At 37.6% G+C, this 24737-nt stretch overlaps 2 protein-coding genes across 3 annotated transcripts in view; one reads left to right on the top strand and one right to left on the bottom strand.

Annotated features, from left to right (window-relative positions):
* Window positions 1-21670, bottom strand: part of LOC137652149 (NKAP family protein CG6066-like) — a 63288-nt gene extending 41618 nt beyond the window's left edge. The window contains exons 1-2 of one of the 2 annotated variants that reach the window (XM_068385353.1): window positions 21517-21637; window positions 8736-8903 (exon numbers count right to left, since the gene is read on the bottom strand). Coding sequence is in view for 1 of the 2 variants with exons in the window: in XM_068385352.1 (XP_068241453.1) it covers window positions 21517-21655 (139 nt within the window). In the remaining variant the exon portion in view is untranslated. Of the gene's footprint in view, window positions 1-8735; window positions 8904-21516 lie in introns of both variants that reach the window. The other variant, XM_068385352.1, reaches the window with a different exon arrangement.
* Window positions 21671-23382: 1712 nt separating this feature from the next.
* LOC137652559 (glutamate receptor ionotropic, kainate 2-like) overlaps window positions 23383-24737 on the top strand; it is a 27859-nt gene continuing 26504 nt past the window's right edge. The window contains exon 1 of the mRNA XM_068386049.1: window positions 23383-23533. Coding sequence (XP_068242150.1) covers window positions 23383-23533 — 151 coding nt within the window. The remainder of the gene's footprint in view (window positions 23534-24737) is intronic.

The raw sequence follows: 24737 nt of genomic DNA, 5'->3' as shown, positions 1-24737 counted from the left end.
CTCGAGCTTCTCCTGTGTCACACCAGATGCCCGAGCGAGAAGCTAATTAAGAAGGAGGAAAAGCAAAAGCAGACTTTCCTAAATTTCTCCTGGATTCCAACCAGTCTCCCAGTAAGAGCATGGCCCTCTTGGAAGAACAAGAGAGAACTGACTTCGTAAAAGTAGGCGTCGAAGAAAGTCTAGGACAAAATTTCACTATAGAAATTCATAATTAAAATACAAGGGATTGTTGGACCACCCTAGGTTACTCCTCTTCTGAATGACTACCCAAAGGTACAGTTCCCTCCAGGAATTTCGAGACACAGCATATGACTATATAAGATACACGCACTAGGGGTATTATGGTAATACTGTAAGTGGGCGTTTCCATTTATATGGGGCTATTTTGTTTTGTTACAACGAACTGGATTGGCTGTAGGTATTTCTCGATGACAGTTTGTTGTCTGAATTTTTTCTATTTGATTCATCACAAAGAATGAGATATGTTCAAATGATAAAGTTGAATTCACAGAACATTACTAATATTATGAACTTCACCGGTAAAAATGATTTAGTAAAAGCAGGATAAAGAAGCAGACTTGTTCAAATCGCAGTGATTCCTAATTATCGCACATCACCAACGTTGCCTTCGCATAGGGCGATCGTCTGCTGGAGCCTAGAAAACAACAACACGTTTCGTGTATAATATTTCATTAACAGTATCTGTCCTAAATATAAACATCTTAATGAAGATACAATAATGTCTTATGATACAATGCTTGGTTTGTCTTCAGACTCCAATATGAGAAGAGCCAGTTTTGAAGAGACACTAAGTTCTTGAGACGAGTGTTAGTGATGAAATATTTTATGCAAACTCAACGTTCTCTAGAATTCTGAACTTTTGCTAAAAATTTAAACAAATGAACAACGTTAACGTTGTTTCCAAGGAAAAATCAAGCGTTATAGATGTTTATATGGTCCATTACTGACGTATTGAGGGAATGGCTCTTTTCCACAATTAACACACGTGTTTCTGTAACCCTTAAGACGATACACTCACGCCCAGTTAGAAGGCTCCTACTCAGTAAGCTCTCTCTCTCTCTCTCTCTCTCTCTCTCTATGTATATATATATACTGTATATATACACACACACACACATACATATATATATATATATATATATATATATATATATATATATATATATATATATATATATATATATATATATATATATATATATATATATATATATAAATATATATAAGGTGTGAGTGTATAATTTTCATTGAAAGCGAAGGCCTTGGTTGCGTCAATTCGTTTCCTACAGGAATTCTCATATTTCCTCAGCTTCTTCAATTTTCAGACGTAAGCCTTTGGTGTAGTAGACTCTTCCTTTTCTATATATTTTATTCACTACAATACTGTTTCGACATAAATACGCCTTTATCAAGTAATTACTGGTCTACATAAGTTTATAATATATATATATATATATATATATATATATATATGTGTGTGTGTGTGTGTGTGTGTGTGTACTCTGGTTAGGTCAGGGTAACACCTGGTAATGGTAACATGTAATCCATTACCCACCCGTAGTATATACGTGTGTGTGTGTGTGCGCGCGCGTGGGTCGGTCCAAATAGCCCCAAGCAGCAAGCAACAAGTTAAGTTAAGTAGTTAAAGAAACAATCAATTCTGTATAACCACGTAACGGTCCTCCGAGGTATTGTGGAAAACAGAGTTCAGCATAAAGTGACATAAAGCACCTGGTGGCGAAGATAAGACTACCCTATAATGAATCGCAGACGAAGGCAAGAAGAGGAGGCGAATCGCCGCCGAATTCAGAAGGCAACACTGAGAGGAATAATTATTGGGATGTCGATGTGTGGACCAACTCCTAGCAGCATTGCCTATAATCTCGGAATCTCTCGTAGCTCTGTCAATCGTTGGCAATACAGATGGGAAGAGGGGGGATTTTTACGAAGGTGGCCTCAAATAGTCTACAATCAAGTAACTTCAATGCCAGATAGGCTACGAGGTGTCATTGACAGGAACGGTGGATGGACGAAGTATTAGACAAGTTTCTGCTCGTTTTAGTTTTAGTTTGTATTTTTTTTTGGGGGGGGGGAGGGGTTAATATCTTATCACGATAATGGATATTGTTAGGAGGGTGTATGAATTATATTCTTTTAATTATGTTTTCAGAACTATGTAATATTAACATTATTTTGTGAATGCAAAATATGTAATAAATTTATTTAAGCTGAAATATTTTGCTGATTTGACCTATTTTCAAACTGCCCGTTATGAAAATGTCTATCCTTCTGAAAATGAGTTCTGTTACTTCAAAAATCACCATTGACCGTAGATATTAGTTTTCTGACTGTCATTTAATGGAGCTTACTTTTCACATTCAAGTTGAAAATAATTCTATGAATAAACTGAAGGGTTCGATTATCTCCCTCAGTGCTCAATCTGGTTGTATTTGACTAAAAAGTTGGACTTTAGACCTATGACAAAAGTTCCCGTTTTACTGCTATTGACAACGAAGATAATGTAAATCAAGGAGTAATGCTGTTCTGTCTCAAAACTTAATTCTAAAAGAGGGCATTCTCTTCTGACCTAGGTTTGGCTTTACTGAGGATCCCTCTGTCAATTTTATTCTCATAATGGATCATCATTGCTGCTTATTTTCTTCATCAAAGTGATAATAGTAACGATAACTAATATATATATATATATATATATATATATATATATATATATATATATATATATATATATATATATATACTACTGTAAACATTACCTTCCCGCTTTCGCGGTTGGTAATAAGTAAGTTATTAAATAATAAGTAAATATATATTTTCATGGGAAACTTAAATGTATAGATAAGTATGTGTAATTAAATATAAGGGTTATCAAGCTTCGGCCTTTCTACGCTGATATCTTTAATCAAAAGGTCACAGTCTTATCAATAGCCTATGTCAGTCTAAGCCACAAAACCCAGAAATTATGCAATTTGTTTTTTCATTTTCTAGTCTATTGTTATGCAGTTTAATTAATTTTCATTAAGCATTATACTATCAATTTAAACAAGTTTTCCTAAACTAAATTGGTCATTCCATAATTATTACGATTTATGACATCTTTGATAAAAGACAAAAAATAGAATTGAGTTTTAGTAGCATTACACATATATTTATATATATATATATATATATATATATATATATATATATATATATATATATATATATATATATATATATATATATATATATATTGTAACCTTATGTAGACCAGTAATTACTTGATAAAGGCGTATTTATGTCGAAACAATATTGTAATGGTTAAATTTAAAGAAAAGGAAGAGTTTACTAAACCAAACACTTACGTCTGAAAACTTTAAGAAGCTGAGGAAATATGAAAATTCCTGTAGGAAACGAATTGACGCAGCCAAGGCCATCGCTTTCAATGAAAATTATACACTCACACATTATATATATATATATATATATATATATATATATATATATATATATATATATATATATATATATATATATATATATATATATATATATATATACACACACATATATATATATATATATATATATATATATATATATATATATATATATATATATATACATACACACACACATATATATATATATATATATATATATATATATATATATATATATATATATACGTATGTAATTTTAATATAAATTGCATGAAATCCCATATGCCTTGTCAAATTATACAAATAAATAAATATATATATATATATATATATATATATATATATATATATATATATATATATATATATATATATATATATACTGTATATACGCAGTATATATATATATATAAATTATATATATTTATATATATAGTATATATATAGTATATATATAGTATATATATATATACTATATATATATATATATACATATATATATATATATATATATATATATATATATATATATATATATATAGACATATGTATATATATAGTATATATATATAAACTATATATACAGTATATATATATATATATATATATATATATATATATATATATATATATATATATATATATATATATATATATATATATATGCTGTGTATATATATATATATATATATATATATATATATATATATATATATATATATATATATATATATATAAACTATATATATAGTATATACATAGTATATATATACAGTATATAAATATATATATAAACTATATATATACTATATATAATATATATATATATATATATATATATATATATATATATATATATATATATATATATATATATATATATATACAGAGAGAGAGAGAGAGAGAGAGAGAGAGAGAGAGAGAGAGAGAGAGAGAGAGTGCTTACTGAGTAGGAGCCTTCTAACTGGGCGTGAGTGTATCGTTTTAAGGGTTACAGAAACACGTGTGTTAATTGTGGAAAAGAGCCATTCTCTCAATACGTCAGTAATGGACCATATAAACATCTATAACGCTTGATTTTTCCTTGGAAACAACGTTAACGTTGTTCATTTGTTTAAATTTTTAGCAAAAGTTCAGAATTCTAGAGAACGTTGAGTTTGCATAAAATATTTCTTCACTAACACTCGTCTCAAGAACTTAGTGTCTCTTCAAAACTGGCTCTTCTCATATTGGAGTCTGAAGACAAACCAATCATTGTATCATAAGACATTATTGTATCTTCATTAAGATGTTTATATTTAGGACAGATACTGTTAATGAAATATTATACACGAAACATGTTGTTGTTTTCTAGGCTCCAGCAGACGATCGCCCTATGCGAAGGCAACGTTGGTGATGTGCGATAATTAGGAATCACTGCGATTTGAACAAGTCTGCTTCTTTATCCTGCTTTTACTAAATCATTTTTACCGGTGAAGTTCATAATATTAGTAATGTTCTGTGAATTCAACTTTATCATTTGAACATATCTCATTCTTTGTGATGAATCAAATAGAAAAAATTCAGACAACAAACTGTCATCGAGAAATACCTACAGCCAATCCAGTTCGTTGTAACAAAACAAAATAGCCCCATATAAATGGAAACGCCCACTTACAGTATTACCATAATACCCCTAGTGCGTGTATCTTAAATAGTCCTATGCTGTGTCTCGAAATTCCTGGAGGGAACTGTACATTAGTTGAAAGGGGATCATCAACTTCTTCAGAAGGCACATCATCTGATAAATCTAAAGTCTTGCGAGAAGGAGATTTATATTCAGAATGACGTGAAGGAAAAGCCTGACAGGCTACATCAACTTGTTTATGAACAGAAGTTAAAGTTGGAGGGTCGATGTCACGTTGTGACTGCAGAGAATGTTATTCTACTACACGTCGTGACAGAAGTAACTGACGTTCAAACGTCCCGTAGTAACAGCGGTGACTGCTGTTCGATGCTATATCGTGACTACGATGACTGACCCTCGACGTCACGTCATGTCTACGGTGTCTACCGCTCAACGTCACGTTGTGTCTGCGGTGTCTGCATCTCAACGTCACGCTGTGACTGCGGTGGCTGACGTTCAAAGCGATCAAAGTTACATCGAGATTTATGCTCCGCATCTCGCTTAACAGCAAAGCTGTCACTAGAGATAACGTCAGCGTGGCGTAAAAAAGCTCGTCTAGAAGGTTGAAGACCTGAATCACGTATCCCAGAAATGTGACGTACAAAAAGCAAAGGATCCTTTCGCACAGGAACAGGATCGAAAGCTTCTATTGAAGAAGAAAGCTTTAACAGCATATCTAACTTCGGATCAACCTGTGACTGCAGTGGCTGACGTTCAAACGTCACGTAGTAAACAGCAGTGACTGCTGATCGATGCTATATCGAGACTACGGTGACTGACACTCGATGTCACGTTGTGTCTACGGTGTCTACCGCTCAACGTCACGTCGAGTCTGTGGCAGAAACGTCTGTACATGAACGTCATCGCTACGAACGGGACTCTTATTATGACTACAGCTAGGACGTTGAACTTGTTCTGAAGGAACTAATAAACGTTTCAACCGTCTCGAAACTTTACGCCCAGGCTTTTAAAGAGACGAATCATCGGAAGACGAGGAGAAACTTCGTCTCTCCTGTCTTATGGCAAGGACGTGCTTGCCGAGCAACGTTTGATACCTTTGAGGGAACGTCTGGTCGTTGGTTTACACTCCTCACTCCCTTAGGTCCTACGACATTCCTTCTCCCTGGTGTAGGGGAGCCTGAAAGAGGTCTCGGACTAGGCAAGTGACAAGCACGAACAAACGAACCCTCCACAACACAGAACATGTTTTTTGCACTTACTTCACTGATATCGTATTTTTCAATAATTTCACATTAAACATGAATAAAACTGATTTCTACCTGAAGCACGCAATTCTCCCTTACATCAAAAGGTTAGAATTGCGAAATGAGTCGTATAATGTAAGCACATTAGTACAAAATGAAACACACATGCAAAAATCAATAAACATATGCATATATATCGAATAAAATGGAAATATATAAAATTAAAAAGATCAGTGACTGGGGAGGAGACTAAATACTGGTTCACTAAGGACTACGTTTTCAATCTCTCACCGTACAGTGCCTTGGGACGAGAATAAAAACTAAAACGTTTTATCCTCTCTCCCCGTACAGAGACTTGGGACGAGAGTAAAAAAAAAACTGAATCGAGAACGTTACTCGCTCCCAAACTCCTTGTACAGAGACTTGGGACGAGAATAAAGATCGGATCGTTCTCTCTCTCTCTCCGTCTCTCTCTCTCTCTCTTGTCACTCACAAGAGAATGGCCCACTCACCCTTCGTCAATAACAGGTTATTTGACTAAAGGAAAAAACTGAAAGGACTAAGAAATTGAAAATTAACAAGTTCCTTTAAATTAGTATCTAAAACACTTCAGTTTGAAAGAAGAATGAACAAAACGTCAAAATCGATTTACTCTTTCTGCAAAGTGAAACCGTGATTCTCTCTTTCTCTATCGTAACGATAGAGCGCAAACTGCGTAGCATAAATAAACCAAACGTTAGTTCATCTTTGAAAAAACAGCACGAAGATTATTCAAAGAATATATTTCTTAAAATATTTTCTAAAAAATATTCATTTCATCACTCTTACAGAGCAACTGTTTTAAACTAAACAAAAATAAAAGTTGAATGGGCTCAACGTTGTTTAACTTCGTTTTCCAAGTTAGGACCGCCTACAGAATAGGTAAAGGCCGCATATAAACAAAAACATAAAATTTATCTTGATGTTTAGTATAAATGGAAAGCTAATCGAAGAGGCCTAATAAAGGCGGGTGATATATAAAATATAAAATATATAGAGGTAAATCTATAAATATCAACAATAATTTATAAAGTGATAAAATAATTACTAAAAGCCTTAACACACTTCCGTACACTGAGGGAAGGGTCGGCCATCTTTTCTCTATGGAAAAACCAGAGATTAAAAAAAAAGTAAGGGCAAAACACTTTTCCTCTCCTTTCAAAAGCATTTCTTTTGAAGATAGTATTGAATAATCCAACACGGCGAAAGCAATAAAACCAAAACCAAGTACTTCACCAATTCGGTCGAAAACTCGAGGTCATAAAGCGAGAGGAACCAACTTGTCGACAAGACCGACAGAGAAGAACTGGAGAAATTGACAAGTATATGCGGTATCTGGCCGATATTCGGCGCTGGTGGTCACACCCGCAACCTTCACGGCGATCGCTCGCGAGTTTTTGGAATCTGTCGAGCCGTCGGAGACGTCAGCTATTATATAAGTTTAATATTTAAAAATGAAAGTTTACACCTCTCCTAATCATCTACACACCCCCAAAAAGCCAACTAATGATTATGTTATGCAAATAATAGAAAGTTGCCAAAAGAGAATGGGCACAGTAACACACAATCAGTTTCTCAAAAGTAAACAATGAACTTAGAATATGAAATGGTGTTCATATGCTTCTTGATCAATACAAAAGTTATTATGGTCCAGCTACCGAGGTGTATGTACGATAACGATCACCTGTGTGTGTGATGACACCTATGCCCCATAACTCCCTTATTTTCAACTCTATCGCAGACTTGTACTATATAGAATGAAAACTTTCTTCACTATAGATGACATTTTGATAAATTCAGCAGCGGTCTAATGATGGAATACTGAACTAATCGGTGGTCGTGGCAATTTGAAACAACCCAATCTGACTGCACTTGACCTGGGAAATTGCTGGAGGGCCCTTTTTTTTTAATCCAATCAGATTCCGATGTTTCCAAAATTCAAACAAGGTAACGGGAGCATCAAGCGTGGGTTGGGCATGCTCATTCTTAACCTACGAGAAGCAAAGATGGTAACATAGTTCTAGAGTGAAGATACTTGTAAATAGTTTTTTAATTCAATTAATCTAAAAATTTTAAGTATTGTGAAGTTTACCGAGAGTAATGACTTTACAGCTTATTTGTATAAGATATGACTCCTGGAGGATTATTCCAGAATTTGTTCAAGATGTTGTTTTGGGTTTAATGTATTATAACTATGATGGAAAATCAACACACAATGGCAAATCCATATTTTTTTTGGCGGTGTTCTAATAGTTCAGGCAGTAGGAAATTAATGCCCCTAAACATAGAAGCTTTTTTTGCGAGATACAAACTATATTGCAAAATGATATTTTCATAATAAAATAAATTTTTGAATATACTTACCCGCTGGTTATATAAAACAGCTGAAGTCCCTGACGCCAGGGCAGAAATTCAAATCTCGCGCTATCGAAGATACGCCAGGTGTACCAACCGCACCCTAGCGGTAGAACAGGTGGAACTACACACCAACTCCAGTTCTTCCATGACTCATAGCCATACCATAGGTAGTCTCTAGAGGGGAGGAGGGTGGGTGTTAAATTTATATAACCAGCGGGTAAGTATATTCAAAAATTTGTTTTATTATGAAAATATCATTTTTAATGTGGAACTGTGGAATAACACGTTGCACGTGAGCTCCTGTGTTATTTGATTTAAGTGAAGAAAATTAAGGACATTAAGGTGTTATGGGCTCAAAATCGAATATGGAAAATAAGGGCAAGACCGGAACGAAGCCGAAAGTGAAGATGGTGAGGAACGAGGATGTAGAAACCTCATCAGACGAAGAAATGGAAAGGGAACCGGCTGACTGTGCCATGTGCGACAGAGAGGTAACCAAGAAACAATATGGAATCGCCTGTGATTACTGTGAGTCTTGGTTCCACAATGGTTGTGTTAAAATAAGCAGGGAAGATTACAAAGTGCTGCAGAATAACAAAAGTCTCTCTTGGTTTTGTAGAGAATGTAGGGGATCATATAGGAATATGAAGGTTGAGTTTAAAAAGATGAAGGAGATTAATGATAGGCTAATGGATAGGCTGCAGGTACTGGAACAAGCAATAATAGAAATAAAGGACTCGATAGGTTCGGCACAGGTAGGACGAGTTAATATGCCTATAGAAGCCATCAGGGAAGAAGTTAGAGAAGAGGTTAAAGAGATAATGGAAAAGGAAAAGAGGAAAAATAATCTGGTAATATATAATGTCGAGGAATGCATGGAAGGAAGCACAGAGGAAAAACAAAGAAAGGATAAGGATAGGTGTGAGCGACTGTTCAAAGATAATATAGGGGTAACTGGAGTTGAAGTAGTGGAAACAGTCAGGTTAGGTAGGTTGGAAATAGGTAATAGACCAACTGATAGCCAAGAGGTTAGAAACCAAAGAAATAAACCTAGGCCATTACTAGTAAAAATGAAAAGTGAAAGAGAGAAGTGGACAATTATAGGAAAGGCTAAGAACCTTAGAAATTGTCCAGAAACAAGAGAAAGTAGAATCTTTGTAGCGCCAGATCTAACGTTGAGAGAGAGAGAGCAAGATAGGTGCTTAAGGGAAGAATTACAAACAAAAAGACAAAATGGTGAAGATGGATGGTTCATAAAGAAAGGAAAATTGCACAGAAGGGAAAATTTTCGTCGGAACGAGGAAAACACGCAAGAACTTTAAGGAAAGAAGAAGAATATAAACACAAAATTAAAGAAAACTTTAAGATTTACTTGTTGAACATACAATGCTTAACAAAACAAAAACTGATGGAAGTTGAGAAGGAATTAAATAGTAGAAATAAACTTTTTTGCTTGACAGAAACACACCAAAAGTTAGATAGATTAAATTTAAGTAAGGGTGTTATAAAAGTAGAAAATATGAGGAATATGGATGATAAAAAAGGAGGAGGTTTGATGATACTTTATAGAAATAGTGACAGTCTAGAATTGGAAAAGATAGAAACTAATAGTAAAGACCTATTGCATGTTAAGTGTAATGCTTATAAGCATACATTTAGATTATTGTTGGTTTATTTTTCAGCAGGGAATACTGAAGAAGACAAAAGTAGGGATAAAATAATAAAACAGGAATGTGAAAGAATTATTAGAAATCTAAATGAAGAAGAGGCATTGATGATATTAGGAGATTTCAACGGACATGTAGGATTTTTAGGTTACCAGAATTTAGACAGGAATGGGGAAATGATTCTCGATTGGATGAATGACCATGGGTTAGTCCTATTGAATGGAGATTTAAGATGTAAAGGTATATATACATGGGAAAGATTGCAACAAAAAAGTGTAATAGACTACGTACTAGTAAACGAACAAATGTATAAGCACTTTAGGGAAATTATTATAGACGACGAAAAATTGAATTTTGACATCTCAGATCATAATCTGATCACTATAGAACTGGAATTCATGAGTGAACAGAACAAAAATTTTAATAAAGGAAGGTGGGAGGAAGTAAAATACTTTAGGACAGATGAAAATAGTTTAAGAGAATATACAACAAGAGTAGAGGAAATTGTAAGAGATAGACAAATAGACAGAATAGAAGGAATGGATCTGATAATAAAAGAGGCTGCAGAAGAAAAATTGGCAAGAATATATAAAAGGAAAGTTCTTGATGAAGAAAAGGTACATGAGCAACCCTGGATGAACGATGAAATAAGAAATGGCATAAAGGAAAGGAAGGATTTAAACAGAAAGAAAAGAAATGAATCCAACATCGAAGTAAAAAAGGTATTAGAAGAGAGATATGATCAAAAGAAGAGGGAAGTGCAAGAAATGATAAAGAAGGAAATTACTAGATTTGAAAAAAAGGTAACAGAAGAAATAAAAATGGATAAAAATAAAAAACTCTGGGAGAATATTGATAGAATAAGGAACAGACAGAAAGCCCATGGCAAAGTTATACAGCTTTATGGAGAACAAGGAAATAGGCTAAATAAGGAAGAAACAAAAGAGGAATTAATCAAGTACTGGAAAACAATATATTGTAAACATGAAAATAGAATAGACTCAGTTTGGAATGAAGAAAAACAGATAGAATATGAAAATGAAATAGCACATCAGGAAGATACAACAAGAATAGATGAATATAATATCCCGGACATACTTAGGGAACACTATGACCTTGTAATGGTGACAAAAGGAAAAATAAAACCAATGAAAAATCCAAAAATCACAACAGAAAAAGTAAAGAATTGCCTGGGAAAATTAAAGGCAAAAAAAGCGGCAGGACCAGATGGCCTAAAACCCGAACTATATAAGGCACTAGGAAAAAGCAAAATATGTCTTGAAACCTTACAGAAATGTTATCAAAATGAGTTGGACGAAAAAGAAAAACCAAATATGTGGAAGAAGTCAAGAACAAAGATGATTGAAAAGAAAAGAAGGCCAATGGCAAAAGACTTAAGACCCATAGCTCTATTAAATATTTCTTATAAAATATTCATGATGATGGTGAAAGAGGAAATAGAAAACCACTTAAGAACGAATGAAGAAGACAACGAATGTCAAGCAGGATTTACAGGTGGAGGCAGGATAGAGGACAATATCTTTATATTACAGTATTGCGTGGAAGAGAGCTATAGTAACAAGAAACCTCTAATAGTAACTGCGATAGATTTTAGCAAAGCATTTGACTCTGTAAAAAGGGAGGTATTAATAGAAGTTTTAAAAGAATATAAAATTAACACCAAAATCATAAGTGCAATTGCAAATATTTATCAAGGAGATACTACGGGCATTGACTTAGGAGAAGGTATAGAACAAGAAATGGAAGTTACAAGTGGAATTAAACAAGGTTGCACAGGATCAACTTCACTTTTTAAACTGATTACGTATATTATCATGAAGAAAATAGAAGAGGAAGGAAACGGTTTCAGAAATCAGTTAATAAAGATAGAATCATTATTTTTTGCAGATGATGCCTTAATAATTGCACAGGATATACATAATGCTAAGCGTAACATTCAGATATTAGTAGAAACTAGTAAAAAATGTGGGTTGGAAATTAATAAAGAGAAGAGTAATATTATGATTTACAATATGAAAGAAAAGCCAGATAACATAGAGGGAATCAAAGTAGTAGAAAGTTTGACATACTTAGGAATAAAGCTAGACAATAGTAGGAATATATTTAAAACTCAGAAAAGGGTAATGATAGAAAAGGCACAAAAATTAGCTAATCTAACATATTCAGTTATAGAGAAAAGTTGCAATAAAGTGATGATAGGAAAAACGTTCTGGAAAAGTATTGCTTTACCATCTATTTTGTATGGAACAAATGTTATAAATCTAACAGAAACTGAAATAGAGAAACTACAAAGAATAGAGAATGGGGTATATAGGAAGATTTTAGGTCCCACTAAAAGCACAGCTAATACTACTCTAAGAGGGGAGATAGGTGCATCTTCTATGAAAACAAGGGTGATGGATGGGAAGCTGCAGTACTTAAATCGTACCCTGAATGGAAAGAAGGACATACTAAAATTAATTATCCAGGATATTCAAGAAAAAGAAGGAAGATGGTGGAAACAACCTGCAAAGTATTTGGAAGAATTAAGTTTAGGTATAAGACAAATAAGAAGAATGAACAAGGCAGAAATAAAAACGGAAACCAGAAAGTGGGATACTGAAAAGTGGAAAGAAGAAATAGAAAGTAAAGTGAGCCTAGAAATATATAGAACGTGGAAGAAAGAAATTAAAGAAGAGTTAATTTATGACAATACATTTGCTTCAGTGATATTTTTTAGAGCAAGAACTAATACGTTAAAACTAAATATTGTAAATAGACACAATGGAGGGAATGTAAACTGTAATTTTTGTGAAAATGAGGAGGAAGATTTGATACATTTTTTGTTATTTTGCCAGGAATATAGAAAAGAAAGGAATAAAGTAATTGAGCTACAACAACCATACGAGGAAGACCCAAAGAAAATAGTAGGATTATTTTTATTTAGTGAAACAAATATAGAAAAGAAAAAAGAAGTATTAAACATAATGTGGAAGAAAAGACAAAACAGTACAAGAAGATAAGCGTTAGAGGCGCCGTTGTAAAGGCTATGCCTCGCCCCGGAACCTGAACCTGAACCTGAATATAGAACTTACCCGCTGGTTATATAAAAGAGCTGATTGACATCCCTTGGTGGCAGGTCAGAGACAACTACATATAGAAAATTCACTTAAGGGTTACATACAATAAACTTAAGCAGTTCTCACCTGATAAGGAAGCTGACAGCAATGATACTCTGCCTCATTTCGTCCGCTATCCTTAAGAGATCCAGTAATCCACTCGGGCTGAAAATCTCTAGGAGCTGTCAAACGGTACAACCACCTATAACATGACAGAACCTCAACCAATACCCTTGTTCCGGGTGCACTCAAGGAACAAATTGACCACCTAACCAAATCAAAGATTGCGGAAGACTGACGCCCAATCTCCACAAACAACCATAACAAACGAGTTCCAAGAGATAGAAAAGGGGTATTAGGAAAAAAGGGAACGTAGTGGTAGATCATTCACCTACTATCGCATTTGCTGCTATAAAAGGACCCAACGTAAAAAAGTCCTCATAGCGAGTCTGAACATTCTTCAAATAATGGGATGCAAAAACAGACTTACTTCTCCAAAATGTTGTATCCATCAGACTTTGCAGAGAACGGTTCTGTTTAAAGGCCACTGAAGTCGCTACCGCTCTGACTTCATGTGTCTTGACTTTGAGGAGCCTCTGATCCGACTCATCACACTGAGCATGAAGCATGAGCTTCTCGAATCAACAATCTAACGAAAAAAGACAAGGCATTCTTAGACATGGGCATCGAGGGTTTCCGGACTGCACACCACAGAGCGTCTGAGTTACCTCTCAGATTCTTAGTCCTGTCCACATAAAGCCGTAGCGCTCTAACTGGACAGAGAACCCTTTCCAATTCACCGCCAGCCAAATCAGAAAGGTTAGGAATCTCGAAGGATTTGGGCCATGGCCGAGAAGGGTTTTCGTTCTTGGCCAGGAACCACAGTTGCAAAGAACAAATGGCTTTCCCATTCCGAAAACCAATGTTCCTGCTTAAAGCGTGAACTTCACTAACTCTTTTCGCAGTGGCGAGGGTAACTAGAAAAAGGGTTTTCAAGGTTAAGTCCTTAAATGAAGCCGAGTGTAAAGGCTCAAATCTGTCACTCATGAGAAATTTAAGGACAACATCCAAATTCCAGGCGATGGGAGCTGTTTGAATCTTCTTGGTCGTATCAAAAGACCTAAGTAAATCTCGTAGATCTTTATTATTAGAAAGGTCTAGGTTCCTGTGTCGAAAAACCGTCGCCAACATACTCCTGTAACCTTTAATAGTCGATGACGAGAAGTTATGCTTAACTTTAAGGTCCAAGAAAAAATCTGCTATTTGGGAAAGCGAGGTACTGGAAGAGGAAATCGTGTTAGTTCTAGGTACACCATTCCCTGAACAACTCCCACTTGGACTGATACACCTTGATGGTTGAAGACCTTCTTGCCCTTGCAATTGCCTTGGCTGCCTTCTTCGAAAATCCTCTAGCTCTAGAGAGTTTTTCGATAGTCTGAAGGCAGTCAGATGTAGAGCTCGGAGGTTTTGATGATTTCGGGCCAAGTGAGGTTGTCTGAGAAGATCGGGTCTCATGGGAAGGCTTCTCGGAACATCCACCATCCATTCCAGTACCTCTGGAAACCAGCTCCTTGACGGCCAGAACGGAGCTATTAGTGTCATTCTGGTCTCCTCGTGTGAAATGAACTTCTGAATCACTTTGTAAAGGATCTTGAACGGAGGGAAAGCATAAACCTCCATGTGTGACCAGTTCATCAGAAAAGCGTCTATGTGCAAAGCTTCGGGGTCTGGAACCGGAGAGCAGTAACACTCTAGCCGTTTGGTCTTCGCGGTGGCAAAGAGATCCACGAGAGGTCGACCCCATAACCGCAACAGACTCTTGCAGATGTCCGGGTGCAGAATCCATTCTGTGGAGAGAACCTGACCTTTCCTGCTGAGTCTGTCTGCGCTCACATTGTTGACCCTCTGGATGAACCGCGTCAAAAGAGTCACCTTCCTTTCCTCCGCCCAGATGAGGAGCAGTCTTGCAATCTCGTACAGAGGCCAAGAGTGGGTCCCGCCTTGTTTCACAATATAGGCCAGAGCTGTCGTGCTGTCCGCATTGACTTGGACCACCTTGCCTCTGATCTGCTTTTCGAAGCCGATGAGAGCCAGATGAATAGCTAAAAGCTCCTTTTGATTGATGTGGAGAGAGGTTTGCTCCACCGTCCAAGTCCCCGAAAGCTCCTGCTTCTCTAGAGTGGCTCCCCACCCCGAATTGGAGGCGTCGGAACACAACACGAGGTCTGGGTTCTTCTGAAGTAAAGACAAGCCTTCTTTCAGTCTGGGCTCGTTGTTCCACCATTGAAGATGAGACTTGATGGAAGCCGAGATGGGAATGCAATCCCTGTCGAGGCTGTCCCCTTTCTTCCAATGGCAGTTGAGATGAAACTGAAGAGGACGCAAGTACAACCTCCCTAGGGTCACGAACTTCTCTAACGACGAGAGAGTCCCCAGAAGGCTCATCCAATCTCTGACGGAGCAAAGATCTCTCTTCGGGAACGTTTGGACTTTTAGGAGGGCTGCTTGGATTCTCACCGACGACGGAAAAGCCCGAAAACTCCGACTGTGAATCTCCATCCCCAAATAAAGAATCTCCTGGGATGGAATCAGTTGTGATTTTTCCGAGCTCACCAGGAGACCCAGTTCTCTGGAGAGATCCAAAGTCATCTTGAGGTCCTTCAAACAACAATCGGCTGAGGAGGCTCTTATCAGCCAATCGTCCAGATACAGAGAGGCCCTGATTCCCCTCGAATGCAGCATGCTTGCCACGTTCAGCATGATCTTGGTGAACAATAGAGGAGCCGTGCAGAGTCCGAAACAAAGAGCCCTGAACTGGAAGACCTTGTTTCCGTCCATGAACCTCAGATAACGTCTGCAGCTGGGATGAATCGGAAGGTGGAAATAGGCATCCTGAAGATCTAAAGAGACCATCCAATCGTCCTTCCTCACAGCTGCCAGAACTGTTTTCTGAGTCTCCATAATGAACGGCGAGTTCTGGACGTAACCATTTAGCACACTTACGTCCAGAACCGGTCTCCACCCCCCGGAACTCTTGGGTACTAGAAAAAGGCGGTTGTAAAACCCCGGAGACGTAACATCCTGCACTTCCTCTATTGCTTGCTTCTCTAATAAAAGAGACGTCTGCAGAAGCATGGCTTGCTTCTTGGGACCCTCTCTGTATTTGGGCGAAAGATCCACTGGATCTGTGACTAAAGGAGGATTGGTCAGGAAGGGGATCTTGTAGCCTTCCTTTAACACCTGGACGGACCAGGGGTCCGCTCCATTCCTCTCCCAAGCCTCCCAAAAGTGAGTCAACCTGGCACCCACTGCTGTCTGAAGGGAAGGGCAGTCAGACTTTACCTCGGCCGTACTTGCCCCCTCTGCCTCTAGGCTTCCTTCCTTCTGGTTTAAAAGAGCCTCTTCCTGAGGGCTTCCCACGAAAGGACTGAGGTCGAAACCCAGAAGAAGATTCCTTAGGTTTACGAGAGGAGAATGACGGAGGCAAAACTTTCCTAGTCGAATGAGTAACTAAGTCATGTGTGGCCTTCTGCGTGAGAGCAGTAGCCACCTCGCCTACCAATTCCTGCGGAAATAAGGTATTAGACAAAGGTGCGAAAAGAAGGCCCGTTTTCTGGTAGGGAGACACTCCTGCAGAGAGAAAAGAGCACATCGTGGCCCTTTTCTTGAGAATTCCAGCTGTAAACAAGGCAGCAAGTTCGTTGGAGCCATCCCTCACACCTTTGTCCAAGCAGGACATCAAATGAACCAAACCACTAGTGTCCGTTTCCGTCATATCAGAGACCCTCTTACTCAAAGCCCCCAAAGCCCAGTCCAAGAAATTAAAAACTTCGAAGGCCCTGAACAGACCTTTAAGCAAATGGTCGAACTCTGGAATGGACCACCAAATCTTCGTCTTCCTTAAGGCAAGACGACGAGAAGCATCTACCAAACTTGAAAAATCCCCTTGGGCAGACGAAGGAAAACTCAAGCCCAACACTTCACCAGTCTCGTACCACACACTAGATTTAGAGGCTAACCTAGCGGGAGGAAAGGCAAAGGCCGTCTTGCCAAAAGATTTCTTGGAGTCCAACCAAGAACCCATTAATTTCAAGGCCCGCTTAGAGGATCGAGAAAGAACCATCTTGGTATAAACTGGAACCTTGGTAGCTTTACCTAAGATGAATTCAGAAGGCGGAGAACGAGGGGCCACAGGGGTAAATGAATCCGGGAAAATTCCAGTCAGAATAAGCATAAACTTGCGAAGGTCCACCGCATGCTGATAATGCTTCTCCTCCTCATTCTCAGAGACTTCCTCAATAGGATCATCCTCATCCGACTTTTCCTCTGGTTCGTCTTCTGGCAGTGCAGCAACAGCCGCAGCCTGAACCGAAGGAACAACGTCTGGATGGGACTGCCTATCAAGGCCAACATCTGCGTCAATCTGATGGGGAGAAGTAGAAGTAGATTGATGCGAAACACGGACGTGTAGACGATCATCCTCAACCAACAACTGCCTAGACCGCTTCGAATCCGACTGCTGTTGAACAGAAGAATGCTTGAAATCAGAAGGTAACTGTCGAAGATCGCCGAGAGGTCGCGTAGAGTCCTAGGACTGTTGACGCGAACGATCAAAGTAGTCAGGATGTCGACGCTGCGAATCAATGTTTTGACGCGAAGCGTCCAAAAGTTGTTGACGCGGACGATCCACTACTTCAAATCGTTGACGCGTCTCGTCCACTTGTCGACGCCGATGTTCTTCCCCACGACCAGAATACGAAAACTGGTCAACCAAAACTCTCTGACGCGACTCATCAAAATCAACCTGGCGTTGAACGCTATGACTGGGAGACCGCCTAAGTGATAACTCGTCAAGACCAGAAACCATCGAACGTCTGTGCGATAACTGGTCTGACATCGAACGCCCAGACATAACGCCAACACCTGGTTGATAAGAATCCATCAACGACGAGAGTTGTTCCTTCATAGACATAAGCGCAGACCATTTCGGATCAACAGAACTCCTAGAGGGAAGATTCGCACCAACGTCACCACGCATTTCGGGGGAAGAAAGCCAATCCGATGGAAGAGGGGGTGCATGAATAGTAACCAGGTCCGAATCGGAAGGAATCATATCCACACGAACACGGTGATCTGAACGTTTGGCCGGAGTGCAAGCGCTGGGAGAACGGAAACGTTCCGGTGAACCCCACGAACTACATCCTGGACGCACAGGCGATTCCCGACGCTGTGAAACATCATGCGTCCGTTTAAGCGGTCTTGACGCTCGACGCCAGATCTCACTCCCCGACCCTTCATCGGAAGACGGGGAAAACGCATGAACCTCACCTTTCCTACGATGAGGGTGAATGACCTGAGCTACGGCAACAGGAACGTTCGAGGGGACGTCTGCACGATTGATGACGCTTCTCGTTCCCTTAAGCCGTTCGACATTACTTCTCCCATGGGTTCGAGAGCTCGAAAGAGGTCTTAGGCTAGGTGAACGACAAGATCGTGCCGACGCATCCTCCGCAACACTAAACACATTATCAACACTTGTCACAACACCGAGAGAGTCACGATTCTTCGGTACCACATCAGACACTGAAACACTTTCCACAGTTCCGATAGGCTCACGGTTTTTCAATACCTTTAACTCGGAAAAGATAGTATTTCTATCGGCTGCTAAAGACTCAACTTTCTCACCAAGAGACAAAATAGCAGTAAACATGTCTTTCATAGTAGGTTCCTGATCTACCACCACAGGGGAAGGAACAGGATTAGGAACAGGTAAATTAGGTAAGGCTCTATCCACAGATCGGGAAGAACTACGCCTAACTCTATCTCTCTCTAGTCTCCTAACATAACGATCGAAAGTAACAAAATCATCATCAGTTAAGGAAAGACACTCATTACACCTATCATCTAATGAACAAAATTTACCCCTACATTTTACACAAATAGAATGAGGATCAATAGATCCTTTAGGAAGTCGTGTACGACAACCCTCACTAACACACCTACGCTGAGCAGGGGAGGAGTCGGCCATTTTTAAAGCTAACATGAGAGACCGACAAGCAAAAAGTAAGGGAAAAAGCAATAAAGAAAATCTCAAACAAAAAGATTTCAAGATAAGAACCAAGGGAAATTAATCAACGATAGCTTAAACTCAAAAAAGAAACGTTGTACATCACCAAACAACTTCCCAAGAGAGTAAAACACGAGAGCGAACTTTTATATGTCAGTCAGCTATGACGGCAGAGAGAAGAACTGGAGTTGGTGTGTAGTTCCACCTGTTCTACCGCTAGGGTGCGGTTGGTACACCTGGCGTATCTTCGATAGCGCGAGATTTGAATTTCTGCCCTGGCATCAGGGACTTCAGCTCTTTTATACAACCAGCGGGTAAGTTCTATATTTAAAATATGTGTTTATTATTTTAGCCTGTTTTGTAGATACAGTAGTACTGTATACCTCAAAATATAATTGGCCCCTTCTACAAAGGTTTTGCATCAAATACGCTTGTGGACTAGTACAACTTCTGCCTAGACGTATGTGTGGATATTTTAACGATGGACAGTAAGAAGATTGGCATTCCAGAACATATCGTAGAGATAGACGGGGGTAAGTTCAGGAAACGGAAATACAATGTCGGTAGCAAGGTCAATGGCAAATAGGTGTTCAGCGAGATTGACCGAGAAACATGTGACTTTTTCAGGGTTGCTATGAATCGTTCAGAGAAGACATTGATCCAGATACTATAAGAATACTTTCACCCTGAAACTACCATAATTTTAAACTGTTGGAAGACTCATAATAATATCAAGGATAAATCTCTTCAACGTTGCACTGTTAACCATAGCGTTAATTTTGTGAATCCAGATGATCAGAGTTTACACACCAATACACTGAATTGCAGTGGCGAGTCCATAAAAGGTTTGTACGACCAAAATTCTGGACACAGAAACATTTGTATGATAGCATCTTTGCTATGTACATTATTCAGAAATGCTATTTGAAGGATAGTGGGTGTACACTGAAGGCATTCCTGGAATCAATCAAGTGTGTTTATCCGCTCAATATCCGTGATTCCAAAAGTCTTACTGTAGTCCGTTCCAACACCCTATTCTTTCTCCTTCGATAATTGTCCCTCTTCCATGAAGCTAAACCAGGACCTGAAGCAATGTAATTACAGCTGTATTTGTTCTGTTAATACATAGAGCGATTGTAGTTCGCTGGGACGCGTAAACTTTATTAGTACTTGTCAAATATTTTTCCTTTACGAAATATGATTATGCTACCTAGCTAGGAGTGAAGTGAATTGCAAACAAAACTATGTAAACAAAAAACACTGCAGTCTAAGAGGAATCGGCCCCCGTTGGGTAAGTAGGTAAGGAAACGGCTTATAGGTTAGGTTAAGTGGGGAGCTAAGGTTAGGTAGTGTTCTTGATTCGAGGTTTAGCAGAACAACAGACAAGGGTATTGTACAGTGGTACAACAGCCCCGACTTGCGAACAACTAGAAAATGGGAAGAAAATTCCCATTTTCTATGACCGCAGGAGGTCCTGACTGTCGTTATACAAAGGCTCCCAAACACCACAAGTCACATGGAGAAAAATGTCAAAATAGCCAGCACTTATACATATCTTATCAGGAATATCAGTTCCGCTAAAAATTAAAGTATCATATACCAACCAAAACGAGTTTCATCCAAATATAGTCTTCAGAATTATTCAAGTTGTCTCAATGTACAAGGACTCCTCTCATTTCCCTCAGTAGGGTTAATGTACTAATGTATAAACTTAACCTAAAAGCTAACCTTTAGAATATGGGTAAGACCCACTAGCTTGGCAGTAGATAAAAGAAACATTTCCAGTTATAAAGAGATTCTATGCTGAGATAAAGCATTCGTATAACTTGGTCTGGGGATCAGGTCTACCTCTAACTCAACGGGTGAGAGTAGTCACGGCCAATGCTTAAAACTAAACTATGATTAAATTAAACGGTAAAACTCTGATAACATACCTGAATCAAGTCCAATTACGTCTTCATAAGACCTATTTAGGTCATCTCGTTGAACATCTACAAATAGACAGTAGTCTAATGTGCGTTGAGCTGACCCAATGACTTTGTTTACAATTTGCAAAAGCAAGTTTTTGTGCATAAGCGTTTGTCTATGGAACTCCTCTCTACAGACAATAAAATCAATACTATTTTACGTGCTTAACTTGAATGTATTAAGTTATTAGAATACTTCACTGTAGATTATTTTATAAATTTTATAACTTTATTTTACCTAAATTGTTCAGTTATTAAGTCTCAGTAACTGATTGAAATAAAAGAACAGTTCTTGAAAAAATAAACATAACACTCATTTCCCCAAACAGGAAATATTCTGTTTAAGGAAGAAGGAATAGAAGAAAGAAAAGAATATATAATACAGATGTGGAAAAGAGATAATAAAATAAAATAACTAGAATAAAGAATGAATAAGGAGTTGCCGATGGAAAGACGAATCCCTTTGCACAGCAACAGTTTTTACGAAAGGTTTGGCTATCGTTCATGCTGAGCAGTTGAAAGTGGACAGTGACATTCTAGTATGAAGTAAAATCTTATTAATAAAACATTACTAGAGACAACCACCAAAATACACCTTATGTTCAGCTTCTGTATTTTATTTGGTAATTTTTACGTTTTATATATTATAATAAAGTATTGCATTATATAATATTACATTATATAATCCTTTGAATTCAATTTACAATTAACTTCCTTTTATCAATGATGGATTTGCACTTACTTTCCTTGGAATGGATATAAATTATCTGTGTAGGCCTATCTGGTACTAGCTGAGCTACAGCCATAGCTATAGGCTGTATGTGCTACAACCATAGCAAGATACTGTAGGATGCTATAAGCCCAAAATCTTATTCTCCAGTTCTTGGTCGAATACACACCTGATAGCATTTTTTTATTTACATTTCCCATTACACCATTTAAGAGACGATATAACTTATTGCTTACATAAGTCTTTTAATTCTTTAATGAGTTGTGTTTGGTGAGTAGAACAGTTAGATAAATGAGAACTATAGTCATTTTTTTTAGTGAGGCAGATTTGCATCGACTCAGCCTTTTAGCTCGGAAAAATTTACTGCTATCTGATTGGCTAGAATGATCATGTCTAACCAATCAGCGATCAGGAAAATTTTCAAAGCTAAAAGGGCACCCCTGCGAGTCTGTGCAAATCTGCCTCACTAAAAAAAATTGACTATAGTTCTCCCACAAAGTCCATTCCAGATGCGTATGAGTATTTAAGTACTTCTCAGATTTCTCCCCCTATGGAAACCCTAGTAAATATATAAATCTAAGAACTGCTCAGTCTTTAAGGTTCACGCTAGGTATTTAAGAGGTGTTTCTTGGCTTCAGAAGCTACGTAGTTCAACTACAAACTAATAAAAATCTATCCCTTACTTAGAAGCTTTTGATTAGGGTCTTGCAAAATTGCAAGTCCTTTTTATTCTTAGATATCCCATACTAAAGGGACCACCACTAACACAAGTGATGCACAGATAGAGAAACTGTTATGCCTTTATCTTAATGTGTAAATGAAGCTCAAATGCAATATAATAAAAATAAGAAGATATGTATACGAATGTTTAAAAAAAATGGAAGAAGAGCGACAGTATAGAAACAATATAATAGGACAATATATGAAGCAAGAATTGCTCAAGTACCGAAGAGCAACATTGGGAGTGCCGTTAATGACTCTTGACTCTGCAGATTCTACACAGTTTACTGACACAAAATCTTACTGAGAAAGTTGATAATCTAGCGAAGAGTATTGATTAATCGGTCAAGTTATATCATCAAACACTGGTGGCTACAAAAAAAATGAGGACATGTGCTGAAAAGGTTAAGGAAAAATGTAATAGTAATCAAATCAGTACAATCATCGACTTAAAACATCGACAGGAAAATGAGGCTGACAAAGTATTCAAATTTATATCAATTCTTGATACAAGATCAACTTCTAATGGAAATGGTGGTGTAAATTTCGCTGATGACAGGATTAGAGCGAAGCCGTGAATAAGATTCCAAGCATGGTCGCAATACCGAAACGAGAAAAAAATGGCAAACCAAACCGAAAAAAAATAATTATATGTGATGTATTCAGTGATGAAGATGATGTAGTTAATGCTTTGATTCATAGGAATCGTTGTATGGATCCGAGTCAGAATATAGAAATCAGTCTTTTCTTCAAGAAAAGCCCAGCAGATGGGACTACCCACTTCATGCTGAAATGTGATCCTGAAATTCGAAAAGGCTATTCGTAATAATGGTGATAATGTTATGTTAAGATTGTGCATGATTAGCATACGTGATAGGTTAAAAGCAGCATGGGGAAAGTGGAGGGAAGTAGCAGGGGTGGAATGTGATAAAAAATGCCAATCAAGGTAAATATCAAGATCTGTAGCACAGTTTAAGATACTGAACCAAAATATCTAAAAGAATGCGTGAAAAAACTATAACTAGAAACAAATGTTACCATAAGACACATGAGTGACAAACATAGACTATCTGAACCAAGAACAAATAGTAAATTTGGTGAAAGGGCTTTTAGCTACTGTGCGCCTAGACATTATAATAAACTTCCAACTGAAATAAAGGACCTAAAGGGAGCAATTGAATTTAAGAAGAAACTAAAGACATTACTGTTCACAAGATCATATGATTTGGAAGATGCTACAATCAAAGAATTGTATAAGTTATAATGAAAATGTTTCGTTAGATGATTGATATGGACCCGCCCGAGAGGTAGTTCACTCGACTTCAGTGGAGGGTTGGATTTAAACCCAAAATAAGTAAACAAGTAAACAGTGATCAGACCAGTGTTAATGTATTGATCAGAAAAGAGAAAGCAAAGCTTGGGAGAGTAGAGATGAGAATGCCAAGGTGGATTATACGAATATCACTGCTTGAAAGATTGGAAAATGATAAAATAAGAAGAATAGCAGGTGTAGTAAAGATTACAGAGTTGATAAGAGTGTCACGACTGAGATGGTGTGGCCATGTGTTGAGGATGGATGGTGGGGAGGGAGTGAAGAGGGCTTAGGAGGAACCTGTTAAGGGGAGAAGATCAAGAGAGAGGCAGAGAATTAGACGGCGAGATAAGGTGAAGGATGACATGGAGAGAAGAGGTTTGCTGGAAGAGGATGCCTTTTGATAGAAGGCATTGGAGATGACGC

Source organism: Palaemon carinicauda, chromosome 13 (genome assembly GCF_036898095.1).
Source record: "Palaemon carinicauda isolate YSFRI2023 chromosome 13, ASM3689809v2, whole genome shotgun sequence".
NCBI lineage: Eukaryota > Metazoa > Arthropoda > Malacostraca > Decapoda > Palaemonidae > Palaemon > Palaemon carinicauda.
Note: the sequence above shows the minus strand (reverse complement) of the source record. Positions and strands in the feature narration are given on the sequence as shown.